General features: G+C 38.9%; 1 protein-coding gene across 9 annotated transcripts in view; it reads right to left on the minus strand.

The window, feature by feature from the left end:
* The window catches only part of adamts17 (ADAM metallopeptidase with thrombospondin type 1 motif, 17), a 626,422-nt gene that overhangs the window by 119,868 nt on the left and 485,913 nt on the right, over positions 1 to 20,641 (minus strand). For all 9 annotated transcript variants that reach the window (XR_006096576.1, XR_006096581.1, XM_042414307.1 and 6 more), the window contains exon 18: positions 8,168 to 8,327. Coding sequence is in view for 7 of the 9 variants with exons in the window: in XM_042414307.1 (XP_042270241.1) it covers positions 8,168 to 8,327 (160 nt within the window). In the remaining 2 variants the exon portion in view is untranslated. The remainder of the gene's footprint in view (positions 1 to 8,167; positions 8,328 to 20,641) is intronic.

Consider the following 20,641-nt stretch of genomic DNA (forward strand, 5'->3'; position numbering starts at 1 on the left):
AGACAACAGAATTGCAGAAATAGCATGTTAAAAACTTACTTTAGCGCCCCCTTTGGGCAGAATTTAATGAAATGTTACACACTTCTGTAAGGTCACCTTGTGTACAACATTCCTAAACTTGGTCGAAATCCGATTCAGTATTGAGGAGTTATTGACCATTAAGTACATTATGCCACGCCTTCAAAACTTTGCTAACCAATAACAGACAAATCATACGTGATATCTGACAACAAATTAATACGTTTTGTTCGGGGTCCTCTAAACATGGTATGTACCAAGTTTGGTGAAGATTGGATGAAATATGTGCCAACAGAAGCAAAACATATGTTAATTTAAAAAAAACAAATGGCAGAAAAAATTCAAAGGCGCAAATGGGCGTGGCCTATATCAATCTAATCAGCATCATCCAAGGAACATGCTCACCACATATTTTTGTGATAGGACTTACCGTTCATGAGTTATTAGCCAAAACGCAAAACATTTAATAACTGACCACAAGGTGGCGCTATTGATACTAGATTTTAATATGTTAAGCATTTTCAGATGAGACACCTTTCACCATTCAAATATGAATAGTCTAACACTTTTAGTTTTTGAGATATTAGCTTTCAAACATTCCTCCCATAGACTTTCCATTATAAATTTTAATATTAAAAAAATTGATATAAAATCAATGGATTATGATAGAAAGCTGAAAAGTAATAGTATAGATGTCCTGAAGGAGCTGAACATTTGATATTTGAATGGTTTCTGTCGCTCAAAGTATAGAGGAGTTGAAAGCTTGCAAAAAACGTACGGAAGAATAATAATAAACTAGAAAATGCATTTCCTGCGGAAAATGCGTGTGAATGCTGACAGCTGAAATGAATCGCAAAAAATTGCTGCATAAAAGTACTTAAAGAGCTGAATATTTTGATATTTGAATGATTGAAATAGCTGAAAGTATGAAAGAGGTGAAAAGTTGCAAAAAAACTGCATAAAATATTTAAAGAGCTGAATATTGCGATATTTGAATGTCTGAAATAGCTGAAAGTATGAAAGAGGTGAAAGGATGTGAAAAAACTGCATAAAAGTACTTAAAGAGCTGAATATTTTGATATTTGAATGATTGAAATAGCTGAAAGTATGAAAGAGGTGAAAGGTTGCAAAAAAACTGCATAAAATATTTAAAGAGCTGAATATTGCGATATTTGAATGTCTGAAATAGCTGAAAGTATGAAAGAGGTGAGAGGATGTGAAAAAACTGCATAAAAGTACTTAAAGAGCTGAATATTTTGATATTTGAATGATTGAAATAGCTGAAAGTATGAAAGAGGTGAAAGGTTGCAAAAAAACTGCATAAAATATTTAAAGAGCTGAATATTGTGATATTTGAATGTCTGAAATAGCTGAAAGTATGAAAGAGGTGAAAGGATGTGAAAAAACTGCATAAAAGTACTTAAAGAGCTGAATATTTTGATATTTGAATGGTTGAAATACCTGAAAGTATGAAAAGCTCAAAACTGAAATGCATTGCACCGTACTGCTGAATTTCCTAAAAGCTGAAATGTAAAACTGGCAACATAAGAAGCTGAACTTAATTAGCTAAAGAAGCCAAGAGTTGAAATACATTGCTAGAAAAGCCAGAAACTAAATTATAATACTGTCAAAGATGGAAGTTGGAATATAAAATGCCTGAAAAGACCGAGAGAACAAATGCATATAAGTAGTTGGACAGTAAGCAGTTTTTGGATGGAATAAACCTTAAAGGGTTTAGACAGAACACAGTATTGGGTGGAATGAACCTTTAAAAGTAAGGAGTCGGACAGAACTCAGTATTTGGGTGGAATATACCTTTAAAAGAGGTCTAAAAATAGCTTCACAGCACAGCCACAGGTTGCTATGGTGACTGTGCACCCCTCTGAGTAATTGAAAATGGGGGGAGACAATCTGTTTCTAGGCCAAAATCAGGCACGAACAACTTCATATAACTCAAAAACTAAAAGTCACAGTAAAAAAACTTCTTCAGCATGAGTGACCCGAGACTTCAGTGGTGACACTGATGTAGGATATGTTTCTGTATGATTTAAAATAAAGGAGCTGTGATAACTTATATTTGACCATTGTCTCCGTTTTTGACAATGAATTTCACACCTCAGATTACATTGGAGTGAATGAGACTGTTGGACAGCACTCTCTGTGCTTTTGGGCAATTTACTCAAAAACCGTGAGTCCTATTCTAATGGAAGTAACATTGGATGAGAGAGGACAAGTTTGTCTACATTTTTTTGTATAAATTGTGCTTGTAGAGTGTAAGATGTGGAAGTAAGATTTTTTGAAGATTTTTGATAAAATATGAAGGCCTGAACTGTCAGTGCGTGATATCATGAGTGACACCACGCACTCTGAGTCTGAACATTCCGTGCAATACACACTAATGTAAAAGTCTGAGAAGGGCTGAAAATTTCATAAAACTTCAACTGTGATTGTGTAAAAACCGTAAAAGATATCAAAAAGCTGAATACAAGTTTAATAGCTGAAAGTCTTGTGATCCATTTAAAACTGAAATGAAGTCTCTGGATGAAAGTATGTGGAAGTAGTTGAATGTCAAAGTGGGGTGGGTTGAGGAGGATTTGAACATTCCGTCCATTCATTTCAATGGCAGAAATTTTTTTGGAAAAAGCTGAATATTTTAAAAAGTATAAAAGGTGTAAAAAAGCTGAATACAAGCATAAATGTCATCAAAGAGCTGAACATTTTGATATGTGAATGGTTGAAATAGCTGAAAGTGTCAGAGTCTGCTCTCCCCCTCACCTGTTGCTGTGGGAATTATCCAATCATTCAGTCTCACTCTCTGCTCTGCCACACCCCTCATTAGTTCAACCACCTTCACCTGGCGCTCCCACCTGCTCATCATCTGCAATCAAGCCTGTATATAAGCTGCCTCGGCCCACTCCCTCCTTGTCAGATTGTCTACGCTACTATGCTAAGTCATCTTGCTTTCTTCACTGGACTGCCTTCCTGGTTCCTGATCAGCTTGTCTTCGACCATCGTTCCTCGTCTCTGCCCCGGTAAACCCACCAGCCTTCTGTCCCTGACTCTGAGTTCTGCCTGCCTGTTCCCTGGTCTTTGTCTGCTGTGGGAGTGGAAGATCGGGGTTCAATTTCCGGTGGAGCCATACTCATTAGGACTGTGTTTCTCTGACCGTGCGAATATTGCCTTGACATCGTGTGAAATAAAGACTGCAAAGTTTACACCAGTGTCATTTGTGCTGCTATTGGGTCCATCCTATACCCGTTACAAAGTATGGAGGAGTTGAAAGGTTGTGAAAAACATATGGAAGAAGAATCATAACTAGAAAATGCATTTCCTGCGGAAAATGCGTGTGAATGCTGCCAGCTGAAATGAATCGCAAAAAATTGCTGCACAAAAGTACTTGAAGAGCTGAACATTTTGATATTTGAATGGTTGAAATAGCTGAAAGTATGAAAGAGGTGAAAGGTTGTGAAAAAAAACTGCATAAATGTACTTACAAAGCAGAATATTTTGATATTTGGTTGAAATAGCTGAAAGTATGGAAGAGGTAAAAGGTTGCGAAAAAACTCCATAAAAGTATTTAAAGAGCTGAATATTGCGATATTTGAATGGCTGAAATAGCTAAAAGTATGAAGGAGGTGAAAGGTTGCGAAAAAACGTCCGGAAGAAGAAAAAGAATAACATTGCTGAAAATGCAGAAATCTGAAATGAATTTTGTTTACAAAAGCTCAAAGCTGAAATGTATTGCACCGTACTGCTGAATTTCCTTGAAGCTGAAATGTAAAACTGGCAACATTGAAAGCTGAACTTAATTAGCCAACGAAGCCAAGAGTTGAAATACATTGCTAGAAAAGCCAGAAACTAAATTATAATACTGTCAAAGATGGAAGTTGGAATATAAAATGTAAGCAGTTTTTGGATGGAATAAACCTTAAAGGGTTTAGACAGAACGCAGTATTGGGTGGAATGAACCTTTAAACGTAAGGAGTTGGACAGAACTCAGTATTTGGGTGGAATGAACCTTTAAGCGTAAGGAGTCGGACAGAACTCAGTATTTGGGTGGAATATACCTTTAAAAGAGGTCTAAAAATAGCTTCATAGCACAGCCACAGGTTGCTATGGTGACCGTGCACCCCTCTGAGTGATTGAAAATGGGGGGAGACAATCTGTTTCTAGGCCAAAATCAGGCACGAACAACTTCTTATAACTCAAAAACTAAAAGTCACAGTGAAAAAATTTCTTCAGCTTAGTGACCCGAGACTTCAGTGGCGACACTGATGTAGGATATGTTTCTGTATGATTTAAAAACGAATTTCACACCTCAGATTACATTGGAGTGAATGAGACTGTTGGACAGCACTCTCTGTGCTTTCGGGTCATTTACTCAAAAACCATGAGTCCTATTCTAATGGAAGTAACATTGGATGAGAGAAGGCCTGAACTGTCAGTGCATGATGTCATGAGTGACATCACGCAATGAGAACATGACAGCGACTCTCTATCAATTAAGGTTCAGATCTCAAAAACTATAAGTCCTATGTGAAATGTATTTACATTGTGAGAGAGAGGAGGCTTGTGGCAACATACTGAGACAAGATATGTGCTTGAGGAGTTAAAATTGTGGGAGTGACAGCAGTTTAGAAAAACATTTCTGGTCTAAAATGATCTGTGCTCTCCACTGTGCCTGATCACATGACACACTGGTGAGACCTGAAAAACTCTGAAACACCCCTGACTTTGGGCTTAAATTGCTGAAAAACTACAAAAGATATCACTAAACAATCTGATAACTTTGAAAGTTCAAAGGTTTGTGAACATTTTACAGTTTGAATGATGTTTGTACGATAAGGGACTTCCGAGCAGTTGAGTGTCAAAGTGACCAAGGTTCCAACTCAGTTGGACGGTCCGTCCCATAGACTGCCATTATAAATTTTAATGTTTTAAAAAATTATATAAAATCACTGAAACATGTTACATTTCAGAAAAATACAAGCACACATCTGCTGAATGAGTTGCACAGATTTGCAGTTGAATGGTTTTTATAGCACAAAGTATGCAGCAGTTGAAACGCGGCAAAACATGTACGGCAGCAATCACACAACTAGAAAATGCAATTTCTGTAGAAATTGCGTGTGATTGCTGAAAGCGAATTTAGATTGCATAACTGGAAGCTGAACACTATTGAAAAATCTAGCAAGATTAAAATTAGCAGTGGGTGGAATTGAACCTGCATCTCATGTTTGTAAGACAGATATGCTATGCACTGAGCTAACATGTCACATAGCAACACTAGGCCAGATTCTGCTATTTAGTCTGTCAATTGCATGAAATTGACAAAAAAGCTGTTCAGCTCAGCAAACAGATTGACATCACCTGGACTCTTTCATCCTTCAACTCTACTGAGCTCTGCTCTAAGCGGGGCTTGAACTCTCAACCTTTGGATCTAATAGGAGTTAAGAAGTGACATGAGTGTAAACCACTGGACTACTCAGACTCAATCTGTAGAATTGGAAAAGATGTATTTAACAAGAATAGCAATCCACACTTTAGGTAGTAATGTTAAAGTGAGCTAGAGAGGAATAGACTTATGGTACATGATAGAGATGGAACGCAACTTTATACATGACAGCAATATTATGAGGAGCACTGCAGTGAGCACTTATTGAACACACAACCTTGTCATCTATGTTAAAGCTCATCAGCGAACAGTGTTCTAAACTACTGAGCCAACAGACATTCACAAAAATGGGCTTCACAGTTCATGAGTTAAGTGTTTCCACATGGGACACCTGTCCATGAAGTATGAATACTTTAGCTCTTTTACTTTTTGAGATATGAATTTCAAACATTACTCCCATAGACTTAAAAGAAGTTAATACGTCAAATTGCACAGAGGTAGTTAGACGCCAAAAAATGGCGAAATATTAATATAAAGGTAGAAAATCTTTGACCATAACTCTTCTGTACTGAATTGGATTTCAAATAGTTGTTTAGATATTTCAGTATGGACCAAAGTGGTGGACTGATGGGCCCTGTCATCCTTAACCTGGTAATGTGGCTTTAAAACGAAACTGCAATTCAGTCTGATTATCAGGCGATTCAGGCATCTTAAAGAATAAAGCTGGCAATTTTCTATATTTTCTTATTGTCAACAAATCTCATGGGCAGAGCCAAACCAACAATGAACTCACCCTACTTACAAATATTGTGATATATCTCATTTCTCTGTGCCAAAGAGCTCTAGTGTCCAAAAACTATTCACTGCACATCAGTGAGACACACCGCTGCACTGGGTGATATGTTCCTTCATCCTTGGAGAAGGGGGTTACTGTAGCTTGTTTAGAGACAGCTAAATGGTTTGGATCCAAACATGAGATGACAATAAGAAAAATACAGAAAATCACCAGCCTTATTATTTAAATTGTTGGGAATGTTCAAGAACACGCCCAAACACAAACACACACACACATACATCTGATCCTCCTGTTGTCTGTACACCAGATCCTATGGACCATTTCACTGTTTCAAACAGAAGCATTAACTTTATAAATGCCTCTTCTATAGCAGTGTTTGCTGTCAAAAGCTGGCAGGAAGTAGACTTGGACCCAAAGGTATGTCAGCCTTACTGCTCTTGTGCTCATGCTACTTTCTACTCAGCCCTAAGCATCACAATATCTCCAGAGGCAATTAGCACCAGTTGACATTTGCCACAGTAACAGTTTGTGAGGGGGCATAGAGTTAAGACTGAAGAAGGTGAGATTTGAAATAGTGCTCTCTGCTGAGGTGTACAGCGCCTTTGACTAAATAAAGCAGACAAAGTGAAGAGCATTTTGATTTAATTATTATCTTTTTCAACTATTTAATGTTACGACATTTATTATATTTTCAATGTCATTAAATTTGGCATTTTGAATGTCTTGGCTATATTTTACACAATTGTTGCCGACCAAATTTCTCTCTCAAGGATAATAATGAGATCTGTCGGAGCAAATCCAGTTTATTTCTATAGCCCCATATCACATACAATGTCTAATGGTACCTGACCTTGCCTGATCTCTCTAAAGCCTCTTTCACACACGGTTCACTGTAAGCTACTGAGATAACCTTTCAGGCATGCAGCTACATTCAGGAACATTTCTGTCTTGTGCCTTTTCACACATGCCATGGCAATGCCGGAATAGATGGGGCAATGGACAGTTAAGCAGATGGTGGTAATGCAGCACTTATTGATGCTAACCACCATAAAGCTTATTTAATCTAATCTCATCTAATCTAAGAAGATGGTGCAAGGCCGGATGTATGTGTGTGCGTCGGTAGATGTCTTATTATTTTCAGGAACATGACAGTCAAGTAGCTGTTTTTGTCCAGTGCCAATGTTCAAGATTCTTTTTTATTGTCATTCAGCAAAAACATCAGTGATGCAAAGCAGAACAAAATTACGAGCATGGTACCATTAAAAACACAGATAAAAAACAGTATGCCATGAGCCAATACGGCCGCTGCCAACATGGGCGCTGCCATGTTGTATTTGAGTTCTTGTAATGTATTTAATATTCAACAAATTTACAAGACAAATCACCTGTGAAAGCATTGGCAAGGACACCGCAGACAAGTTGCAGATTCAAATACGTCATCAGCAGAATCTTGTGATTGGTTTGCTCGCGCCACATGAAAGCATCTTCTGTCAGACGGACGTAACCCTTTATGTGCCTGTCCTTGCAATGTCACTGCTTGATTCACAACACAGCCATTCCATTTTTTCCCCTGAAATGTTACTAGGTCTTGAGCTAGGAAATTGGTGGTACAGATTTCCCTGAATATCGATCCCTGCTCCCATTCACACGTGACCCCATGCAGGACATGTTCCTGAACATTTCAGGGATATACTGCATGTGTGAAAGGGGCTTAAGAAAATAGGGATGAAATTCCCAAAAACATTAGCACATATGGCAGAAACCTTGGTAGAGGCAATTCAAAGTGAAACAAACCAGATGACATTTCTAAACTGTTAAGACAACCAGATTTCCCCACAGAGACTGTATCTTACATACATTATGTAATATGTGCATGCAACCATGAGTGATAGTTTGCATGTAAATCTCATTGCGGATGTGTGTGTTTGTGTGTTTGTGTGTGTGTGTGTGTCTGTCACCTCCTCCACACTGGACAGTGCAGTCCTGCCAGCTGCTGTGTGTCCAGATGTAGAGATGCTCTGGTTCCCCCTGCTCCTCATTGCTCATGTCCTGAGTTGTGTTCAGAGACACTGTGTACTCATAGTGGATCCCATAGCTCTGGTCATGAAAGAACAGCACCTGGGATCACGACAGAGAAGAGAGAAGCTGAGTCTATATCTTCTATCCAACATTCACTTAGTTTATCTGCCTTTTATCTTTATTACCAGAACTAATTTTAGTTTCAAGAAAATAAACAAACATATGAAGCCAGGTTTACAGAAGTTTCAATCACTTTCATTTCACTCTTTTAATTTGGATCGCCATTAGCTTCATTGAAACAGAGGCTATTCTTTCGGGGTCACACAACACAAAATATCTACATAAAACAACCAAAAATCACGTTACATGCACAGACGAGCTCATAGGTATACAGCAAATCTATTATTTTGAGGTAAAACAGATGTTCAGTACAGTGTCACCATGTGTAAAACAACAAAGGACACAAATTGCTGCCTTTTCTTAGCCATTTGGAGTCATCTGAGAGATGGTGGCACTAGACCAAACCAGTGAGCAGTAGTCAAGATGTGACATGACAACCTTAACAGTAAATCACACGTCAGAAAACTGTTGTTGCTTTATGGACGAAATCTTTCAGTGATTGGCCAGCTGTGCAGAGGTGAAATTAATGCCTTCTAGGTGAGACTGTCTAATGTGCATGGTTATCTCCGTGTTTAAACTATTATTTTATCTCCTTACTCTCTCTGACTATAGACATGGGGGACAATGTGTCATACAAACTAGTTCTTTTCTTCAAACAAATAACCCCCCAGTAGGATAAAAAATTAAAAATTCAGAATAGCCAAATGAAATAATGATATGAAATTGAAGTGTGAAAAAAGATAATAAAATACTAAAAGAAGGGGAAAAAAGGAAGAGATGTATTAAAGTGAGTAAAGCCAGAAATGTATGGTAGGGTATTAAAAGGAGGACAACAATAAAGATAAAATAACGATAAAGTAATAATAATAAAATAAAAATATTTAATACTAAAAGAGAGGAGATGTGTTAAAGTAAGTAAAATCAGAAATAAAAAGTAGGTTATAAAAAGGAGAACAATCATAAAAAATAAATAAATAAAGATAAAAAATAGAATAAAAGGATATACCAAGTAGTAAAACAGGACAAACATATAAATAAAAGAATAAAAATAAATAAAATAAAGTTAAATTAAAAGCCAGGCTAAAAAGATAGGTCCTATGTTTGCTTTTAAAAATATCAACATTCTCTGCTGCCTTCAGGTCTTCAAGAAGGCTATTCCAGAGACGTGGACCATAGTAATAAAAGGATGCCTCACCGTGGGTTTTTGTTCTGACTTTAGGGATAATTAAGAGGCCAATACCAGAAGACCTGAGAGTTCTAGACGGTTCATGGTCTAAAAACAAATCTGATAAACAGGCAGGACTAAGACCATTAAAGAGCTTTATAAACCAATAAAAGGATCTTGAAATCAATTCTGAAGCAGACAGGTGGCCAGTGCAGAGACTTTAAAATTGGTGTAATGTGTCTTCTCTTTCTGGTCTTCGTCAATGCAGCTGAGTTCTGAAACAATTGTAGTTGTGATGTATTCTTCTTAGGGAGACCAGAAAGCAGAACATTACAATAGTCAATCCTGTAGGTAATAAAAGCATGTCTAGAATACAATTGAAAAGGGGCATTGACTGGCCCTGGGTCATCAGGAAACACAGTGATGTAAAGCTGTGTGTCATCAGCATAGCTATGGAAATTGATGCCGTGCCTCCTGACGATGTTTCCAAGTGGCAGCATATATAGAAAACAAGTCAACAGACAGTTGTTATCACTAACAGTTTATTGTTCACATCTAGCAAACACAGAGCAACAGTTGCATTCTTTGGACTTGTGTTTGTATCCACACTGTAACACATTTTCCTGTGATATTACAGTGAACTTTTTTTTGAATTTTCTGCTTATTCATAATAATCAGTGATGCAACAGATCATAGTTGATCCATTATCCGTACGGATTGCCCTCCCCCACAGTTTGGCACGCATGTGAACTGTGAATTAACTGCAAAATGTCTCATTTAAGACAAAGTAAAGAAACCAGTCACGGACAGACAGCGTGTTGTTAAGAGGGATTTTGAAGAGCAACAACCAAACCAGCATCTAACAGGTCCAAAGTGACATCTGCAGGTATATTTACATGCTGTTTAATGTGCTGTTTAACTATCTAGCTGCTAACTGATGTATCATGCCTCATATTGCAATTTAACTTAACAATTGAGCTTTGAATATTTTATATATTTTAAGATTTTATTTAAACTTTGGACATCTTGAATGTTGTTTTCATTTAAGACTTGAAAAAGTTCCGTGCTGTAAGTGTTTTACAGAATATATGGAAAACAAAGTTTTATTTGTGGTACCTAACCCTAACCCTAACCCATGATACAATCCGAACTGTGAGTTTTGTGATCTGCTGCTTATATTAATAAAAAAAATAACTGTAAATTTCTGACATATACTGTAAATAACAATGTGTCTTAATTCTTAATGGTCCAGTAATGAAATCTAATAATTATCAGCTTAGTTTTACAATTAAAGATGTATAAGCCCAACACAAAGGAGGATGAGACATGTAACAGCTTTAAGTGAAAATTTATTCAAAGGCATTCAAGTATGATATACTTTGTGTTTGAAAAATTTAGTTTTAAAGTGCATTTCCTCTCACAGGGACAATGTCTGTTAATGATAATATCCTTAGTTGCCTCCCAAACTTAGTCATGAGTCTAAATGGCAACAGCTTTGCAAACTCCTGCTCAAAAACTTTGCTTAAATAAAAAAAATAGTATAATAGCATCAATAAACAGATTACAGGATAAAACAATTTGTAATGCCTTCAAATATTGACGGTTGGTATTAAGGTTTTCTCTCGTTTGGTCTCTCACTGAGTGAGAAAGAAACAAGAATGAAAATTGAGCACAGTGTGAGAAAGAGCAATGGAACAATGGGATGGCAGCAAGACACATTTTAGATAAGAGGGACCTCTAACTAACCTTTATGAAGGGACATCAAGTGCTTCAAAAGGATTCACTGTGAGCCTTCCACTGAATGAGCTTGCCTTATACACAGTTTTTCCCCTGCTGGTCTTTGTTCCCCTCTCAGGATTAATCACAATGAAGCACCTAAAAACAACATGCAACACTTGTATGAGTAAACAATATTACCTGTGTGTCACCTATTACGTCCCATTTCTCAGTACACCTTCGCAACAAACAACAAATATCCTTGTCGCACCCTAGCTACAATTTAGAAACACACCTGGGTTCAGCAACTCAATGCATAGTAACCGATGGGTTAGCAGCCAACATATCTCCCCCTGTGGTTACTTATTTGAATCAATTTCCATTGCTGTGTGCTTTAAATAATAGTTGTAATAATTTCTGTGGGTGCTGACATGCTACGGTAAGTGTATTGTGTCATTTCTGGTTGCCGACTGTGTTTACTGATAACATTGTTGCTGCTCTCAACTCAGTTGATTTTGCTATATATCACGTTACTGTGGATTTATACCTGCTGTATATTTAAACTTTCGCTAGTTCTACACAAGCACTCTCAGCGCTTTTCTCTTAGCGACTTTTCTCGCCAATCGCACAGTTGTTAGTTATTTTAGCTCTGCAGCTAGCATTAGCAGCTAACTTAAACTAAGCAGTTAGCGATGGCTTCTCTCTCTCCCTCTCGTTCTCCTGCTCTCTCTTGCTCGGTGTGTCGGCGGCAATGACTCCTGATTAGCCAATCGGAGGTCACCAAAATTAATGTTGAGTCGGTGTGTACATATGCAAAAACAATGTCGGACTCTGTAATTTTCTCTGGACCGCTGCCTAATCTGACCAGTGATGACATGTACAGTCGCATGTCACAATTCAACCGCTGGCTGTCGAGGTGGCGTCCAGCAAACGATGTGGGCTTCATAGACAATTGGCAGACTTTCTGGGGAAGAGCTGGTCTGATTAGGAGAGACGGCATACATCCCAATTTAAATGGAGCTGCTCTCATATCTAGAAATATGGCTGAGTTTATTAGTAGACCAAAATCATGACAACCCAGAGTTGAGACCAGGAAGCAGAGCTGCAGTCCTACACGCTTCTCTGTGCTTCCATTAGAGCAGTTACCCACCCAAAACCACATAGAGACTGTGTCTGTCCCACAAACCACTTAGAGACTGTGTCTGTCCCCCAACCACTTTTAAATCAATTAAATCCAAAGTAAACAAAAGAAGAGTCATTCATAAAAATCTAGTAAAAATTAAAACCACTACTGCAATATTACAACAAAATAAGATAATTAAATGTGGACTCTTGAACATTAGATCTCTGTCATCTAAAGCCGTATTAGTAAACGATTTAATCTCAGATCATCATATTGATTTATTTTGTCTTACTGAAACCTGGCTGTGTCATGAAGAATATGAATCCACTCCTCCCAGTCGTATTAATACTCACATTCCTCGAGACACTGGCTGAGGAGGAGGAGTTGCAGCCATTTTCAACTCAAGTCTAATCATCAACCCTTGACCTAAATTTAATTATAATTCATTAGAAAGTCTTGTTCTTAGTCTCTCTCACCCAACCTGGAAAACTTTACAGCCCGTTCTGTTTGTTATAGTGTACTGTCCTCCTGGCCCGTACTCTGAATTCCTATCTGAATTCTCAGAGTTTTTAATCAAACTTAGTCCTTAGTACAGATAAAGTAATTATAGTAGGTGATTTTAATATTCATGTGGATGTCGATAATGATAGTCTCAGCACTGCGTTTATCTCATTAGACTCAATTGGCTTCTCTCAGTGTGTAAATAATCCCACTCACTGTCTTAACCACACCCTCGACCTTGTTCTGATTTATGGGATTGAAATTGAACATTTAATAATTTTTCCACAAAATCCTATTTTATCAGATCATTTTTTAATAACTTTTGAATTCCTATTACTGGATTACACACCATTAGACAAAAATGTCCTCACTAGATGTCTATCTGATAGTACTGTAGCTACATTTAAGGAAGCAATTCTATCAGTACTGAATTCACTGCCATGTCTCAATACTACAGAGGACTCTTATGTTAACTTTAGTCCCTCCCAAATTGATAATCTTGTTGATAGTGCTGCAGGCTCATTACAAATAACACTCGACTCCATTGCCCCTTTAAAAAGGAAGATAATAAAACATAAGAGGTTAGCTCCATGGTATAACTCCCAAACCAACAAATTAAAGCAAACATCGCAAAAAATAGAAAGGATTTGGCGTTCCATCACAGTAGAAGAATCTCGCTTAGTCTGGCAAGATAGTCTTAAAACATATAGGAAGGCCCTCTGTAATGCCAGAGCCGCCTATTACTCAGCATTAATAGAAGAGAATAAAAACAGCCCCTGGTTCCTTCTCAGCACTTTGGCCAGGCTGACAAAGAGTCATAACTCTATTGATCCATGTATTCCTATAGCTCTCAGTAGTAATGACTTTATGAGCATATTTAATGATAAAATTCTAACTATTAGAGACAAAATTAACCACCTCCTGCCCTCAACAGGCACCGTTTTCTCCCCAAACACAGGAACCTTAGAAACAGCTGTAAATCCTGACATACATTTGGACTGTTGACTTTTCTGAACTAACTTCAATGATTTGTTCAGCTAAACCTTCAACCTGTCTCTTAGACCCAATCCCAACTAGGTTGCTTAAGGAAGCCTTACCCTTAGTTAGCACTTCTTTAAAAGATATGATCAATCTGTCTTTAGTAACAGGCTATGTACCACAGTCCTTTAAAGTAGCTGTAATTAAACCTCTTCTTAAGAAGCCTACTCTTGATTCAGGCATTTTAGCCAATTATAGACCCATATCTAACCTTCCATTTCTCTCTAAGATCCTTGAGAAAGCAGTCTCTAATCAGTTATGTGACTTTCAACATAACAATAGTTTATTTGAGGATTTTCAGTCAGGATTTAGAGCGCATCATAGCACAGAGACAGCACTGGTGAAAGTCACAAATGACCTCCTAACTGCATCAGACAAAGGATTTGTCTCTATATTTGTTCTGTTAGATCTTAGTGCTGCATTCGACACAATTGACCATCAAATCCTTTTGCAGAGATTGGAACATTTAATTGGCATCAAAGGAACCGCATTAAGCTAGTTTAAGTCCTATTTATCAGATTGATTTCAGTTTGTACATGTTAATGATGAATCCTCCATGAAGGCAAAAGTTAGACACGGAGTTCCATAAGGTTCTGTACTTGGACCAATACTATTCACCTTATATATGCTTCCTTTAGGTAATATTATTAGGAAACACTCCATAAATTCATTGCTATGCAGATGATACCCAATTATATTTATCAATGAAGCCTGATGAAACCAATCAGTTAAACAAACTCCAAGCATGCCTTAAGGACATAAAGACCTGGATGACCCGCAATTTTCTACTACTAAACTCAGATAAAACTGAAGTTATTGTGCTTGGCCCTAAACACCTTAGAAACACATTATCTGATGATATAGCTACTCTGGATGGCATTACCCTAGCCTCCAGCACCACCGTAAGGAATCTGGGAGTTATCTTTGATCAGGATATGTCCTTTAACTCCCACATAAATCAAATTTCAAAGACTGCCTTTTTTCACTTGCGTAATATCACAAAAATCAGGCAGATCCTGTCCCAAAAAGATGCAGAAAAACTAGTCCACGCATTTGTTACTTCTAGGCTGGATTATTGCAATTCCCTATCAGGCTGCTCTAACAAGTCTCTAAAGACTATCCAGCTGGTCCAGAATGCAGCGGCACATGTACTGACTAAAACTAGAAAAAGAGATCACATTTCTCCCATTTTAGCTTCGCTACATTGGCTTCCTGTAAAATCTAGAATAGAATTTAAAATCCCTATCCTCATCTACAAAGCCTCATAGCTCATAGTGCCATATTATCCCACTAGAACACTGTGCTCCCAGTATGCAGTTTACTGGTGGTTCCTACAGTCTTTAAAAGTAGAATGGGAGGCAGAGCCTTCAGCTATCAGGCTCCTCTCCTGTGGAACCATCTTCCAGATTTGGTCTGGGGTGCAGATACCCTCTCTATGTTTAATAGTAGGCTCAAAACTTTCCTTTTTGATAAAGCTTATATTTAGGGCCGACCAAGCTCACTTTGGATCAGCTCTTAGTTATGCTGCTATAGGCCTAGACTGCTGGGGGACTTCCCATGATGCACTGAGCTCCTCTCTCCTCCTCCTCCTCTCCATCTGTATGCATTCATGTAACATCAATGCATGTCACTAACTTTGCTTCTTCCCCAGAGTTTTTTGTGCTTTCTAATCTCGCAGAAAACCCTGGGTTGCAGGCCGAGCTGTCGCGGTCCTTCACAGTCCTGTTGGCATCCTTCCCTGGGTGTTGCTGTTGCTGCCGCTGTTGTCGTTGTTGTTATGATTGTTGTTATTCTGTCCCCCCCCCCCCCCTTTCCCTCTTTCTTTCTCTCTCTCACCCCATCTTGTCAAAGCAGATGGCCACCCACCAAGAGCCGGGTTCTGCTTAAGGTTTCTACCCGTTAAAGGGGAGTTTTTCCTTACCGCTGTCGCCAAGTGCTTGCTCATGGGGGAATTGTCGGGTCTCTGTAAATTAAAGAGTGCTCTATGTGAAAAGTGCCCTGAGATGACTTTTGTTGTGATTTGGCACTATATAAATAAAAATTGATTGATTGATTGATTGATTATGAATTGTCAAATACAAGTGAGGTAAACAAGGTTGATCTATCAGGGCGGTCTAATGTTGGTCTAATTCACTTACTTGAAGTGTAGGTGTACTTAAGACAAAACAATTATCCAAAAATGATGTTTGAACTGGATCTACAAGCAGTAGTGATATGAAAACAATATTTAAATAATTCAAATTCCCAACTGCTAAAGAACACTACCTGAAAATGTTCTTTTACACCTATCAGGTGCATTCTAGGATTATTCCAATTTAATGTTAGCAAAAATTAAACATAGTTTCTAATTGGGTAACTAGATGCACTAATGTAATTCTGTTTTCTCAGTATGATGTTACTGACCTTTTAGTTTGATTCCAGAAAGGAGGATGAACGATGATTATATGATGCCAATGTTTGCATGAGGCTCCTGTCTCTCCATTACTGCGTCAAAAATGAAAAAAAAAATACTGCATTTTGCCATCAGATCTTACAGTAGTCTGCTGTTAATGTTTGGTCTTGTTTTTGGCTCCAAAAAGCATAACATTTTACAGCATTTCACTGTATTTGGGAAGAACAGTACATTACTGTACAGTAAACCTCTAGAGATGTCCCAGGAACATCCAACTGGTGAGGAGACCCCAGGGCAGACCCAGAACACGCTGGAGGGATTACATATCTCCTTTCACCTGGGAATGCCTTGGGATCCCCCAAGAGGAGCTGGAGGGCATTGCCACAAAGAAGGATGTCTCCTTGTTCTCAGTCTTTATTCTTATTCCGTCTTCTGGACGTTTTTTGCCGCGTTTCAACTGCTCCATACTTTGTGCTTTAAAAACCATTCAACTGTCAATCTGTGCAACTCATTCAGCAGATGTGTGCTTGTATTTTTCTGAAATGTAACATGTTTCAGTGATTTTATATAATTTTTTAAAACTGACTTGGAACCTTGGTCACTTTGACACTCAACTGCTCGGAAGTCCCTTATCGTACAGATGCCATTCAAACTGTAAAAAGTTCACAAAACTTTGAACTTTCAAAGTTATCAGATTGTTTAGTGATATCTTGTGTAGTTTTTCAGCAATTTAAGCCCAAAGTCAGTCAACTTTTTCCGGTCTCACCAGTGTGTCATGTGATCAGGCACAGTGGAGAGCACAGATCATTTTAGACCAGAAATGTTTTTCTAAACTGCTGTCACTCCCACAATTTTAACTCCTCAAGCACATATCTTGTCTCAGTATGTTGCCACAAGCCTCCTCTCTCTCAAAATGTAAATACATTTCACATTGGACTTATAGTTTTTGAGAGCTGAACCTTAATTGATAGAGAGTCCTTGTCATGTTCTCAATGACTGCAATACAGTCTGCAGGATGTGTGTCTCCTCTCACTCTGGTTTCTTAAGATTACAGATTCTCTCTTCCTTCAAACACTTTTTACACATATCATTCATTCTCATGTTAAACTAGTCCTGCTTTCACTAATGATGTACAAATCTCTGGGCTTCAAGCTCTAGTTTGAGACAAATACATTTTCATCATCAAAATGGAGATTTTTTTCTTCTCATTTTTGTGAATGCCTGTTGGCTCAGTGGTTTAGAACACTGCTCTCATGATCAGCAATACCTTAGATGACAAGGTTGTGTGTTCAATACCTGCTCACTGCAGTGTTCCTCATAACATTGCTCTCATGTACAAAGTTGCCTCACATCTTTATCCTGTACCAGAATTCAATTCCTTTCTAGCTTACTTTAACATTATTACCTTAAATATGGATTGATATGCTTGTTAAATACATCTTTTCCTGTGCTATACAGCATGTGTGAGTAGTCCAGTGGTTTAAGGTTATGTCATTTCTGAACTCCTTTTAGATCCAAAGGTTGTGAGTTTGAGCCCTGCTTAGGGCAGAACTCAGGAGAGATGAAGGAGTCCAGGTGATGTCAATCTGCTTGCTGAGCTGAGCTGAACTGCAAAGCTTTGCTTTGTCTTTCCTTATCCGCCATCAGACACGTGTGTTTTTCACAAAAGTGGGTGATGCCGTCCACCAGGCGGCGCCATCTTGCTTCTGTCTAACCAAGACACCGCCATACTTCTGCCATCCAGTTTTCGTGCGACGTGACTTCCTCCCATAGTGACGTCCGCGTCGCAGACCGACGACGTCATCACGTTAGGCCCCTTCGCCATCTTGTCACACACACGCACGCTCACACACGCACGTACGCATGCACACCCACAGATGCATTCCCCTGCATGTGTCCAACCCTGTACATAGCTGTTGTGTTTTGTTTGGTAGGATTAGATTTTAGAATAGTTGTTTATTGAATTAAGCATTTGTTAACTTTGTTAATTTTGCTAAGTTTAATAAACACTGTTATATCTTTAAAGAGAGGTTCTTCTGTCATTATTGTGTGTAATATTGTGAAAAGTGGCTGATTGAAGGAGTCAGAGCTCGAATTCAACCCTTCTTTGTTCACCCTTGAATGTTGATATCTCCTAGATATTAACATTCTGGGTGAACTCCTTTTATGAGACTACCTTGTTTGGTTATTGGTCCCGGTTTCCGGGTGGTGCCCTGTATTTGTTAATTCATATTAATAATTCTATTAAATGTCATAATTAGTTAATTATCCTTGATAATTGATAATTATTGCAAACAATCAACTGTGTTCCTCACAGATTCAACAGTGGTGCCAGAATTATTGATTAAGGTTAACAATATCTTATTTTCACAATTATCTATGATAATTATGAATTATTGCTAATAACCAAACGCACTACTGCCCGTCCCAACACCAGTCTGCACCAAACTTTATATGTTTGAAAAGAGTCCCGGCCTGAACACATCTACATGACAATATTCAATAGGTAATGCAAACTGGCTGAAAAGAGCCCCCTATGAAGTTTCAACGAAGCAGCCCCAACAGCAGGCAAAATAGTGGACAAAGGAAGTGATGTTAATCTCCTTCTTGCACTGCCTGAAAACAGCCCAGGTCTGGAGACATCTACATGCCTGTGACAGAAGCCCTTTGACTGTGTCGCGCCCCAACATGTGCGGAGGCACTTGGGCCCAATCATCGCTGCTTGCAGCTTTAATTAAGGCCCGAGCACTGACCAGCACGAAGCCCTCGTGTATCCAAAGGAATTATTGTTATTAGTAGGGCCTGAGCGCTGACCAGCGTGAAGCCCTCTTATATCCAAAGGAATTATTATTAGGGCACAAGTGCTGACCAGCGCGAAGCCCTCTTGTATCCAAAGGAATCATTATTATTAGGGCCCGAGCGCTGACCAGCAAGAAGCCCTCTTGTATCCAAAGGAATTATTATTATTAGGGCCCAAGCGCTGACCAGCACGAAGGCCCTATTGTAATTCAAGGAATTTTTAGGGCCCCAGCACCAATTGGTGCGAAGGCCCTATTGGATCTGAAGGAATTATTAGGGCCCGAGCACCGAATGGTGCAAAGGCCCTATTGGATCTGTAGAAATTCTTATTATTAGGGCCCGAGCACCGAACGCACCAAAAACTCTCTTGGAGCCATACCCTAAATCCAACAGGAAGTCGGCCATTTTGCTTCAAAGTTGCGATTTTCAGGCCAATTTTGCCGTTTTTAGCCCGCGTACTTTAACAAACTCCTCCTAGGGATTTGACCTGAGCAACTTCAAATTCGGTCAGTATCATCTACAGACCTGGGAGATGAAAAGTTATCAAAACGGTGAATTTTCGACATTGCCGAGGGGGTGTGGTCGGGCGGCGAATTTCGATCCTTCGCCGTGAAAATTCAAACGGCCATAACTCCGGCATGCACGATCCTAAGAGACCCAAACCTTTTGTGCTTGGAAAGAGTCCCGTCCTGAACACATCCATGTGCCAATATTGGATCTAAGTCATAGCGCCACCTACTGGCAACAGGAAGTTACATGTTTTACACTTTGACGCTCTGTGGGTGGCACGGTGATGGGATCCACCTCAAATTTACTCAGAATAGCCTAAAGACCTTGGAGATCGTATATTATGAAGTTGGTGACTTTTCGTCAAAAGGTGTTGCCATGACGACGCGGCGAATTTCGATGTCTCGCCATGAAATTTCAAAGCCTTATAACTTGACTCCACATGGTCTGATCTTTTCCAAATTTCATATGCTTGTTAAGAGTCCCGGTCTGAACACATTGTCAGGCCCATATTTAGTGAGAGTCATAGCGCCACCTACTGGCAACAGGAAGTATCATGCGTTGTTCTTTGTTGTATTACTCCTAGGAAATTTGGCCGATGCACCTGAAATTGACTCAGCTAAGATGTAAGACCTTGGTGATGCTACATTTAGCAGGTCATGACCCATGACCAAATGCCGTTGCCATGGCGACACATCCTTCGCCATGAAATACGATGCTGTATTTTAGGGACAAGGGATGGGTATACAGTCACCTGGATAGGATAGGTCATTTGCATAGGCATGGCAATATGGCTCAACAGCGCCCCCTTGAAAATTTCAAAATTGTAGCCCCGCCTTCCAGATTAACCTAGGAAAATGAAATCTGGGAGGCTTATGTATCATGTCAAGACGCACAAAAAAGCCTCTTGGATCTGTATTGTAAGTCCTACAGGAAGTCGGCCATCTTGATAAAAGTGGTCATTTTTCGCATTTTTTTGGCCATTTCGCATACCTTGTATTTTAACGAACTCCTCCTACAGAATTCATCTTAACAACTTCAAAATCAGTGTG

The sequence above is a fragment of the Thunnus maccoyii genome, chromosome 1 (genome assembly GCF_910596095.1).
Source record: "Thunnus maccoyii chromosome 1, fThuMac1.1, whole genome shotgun sequence".
NCBI lineage: Eukaryota > Metazoa > Chordata > Actinopteri > Scombriformes > Scombridae > Thunnus > Thunnus maccoyii.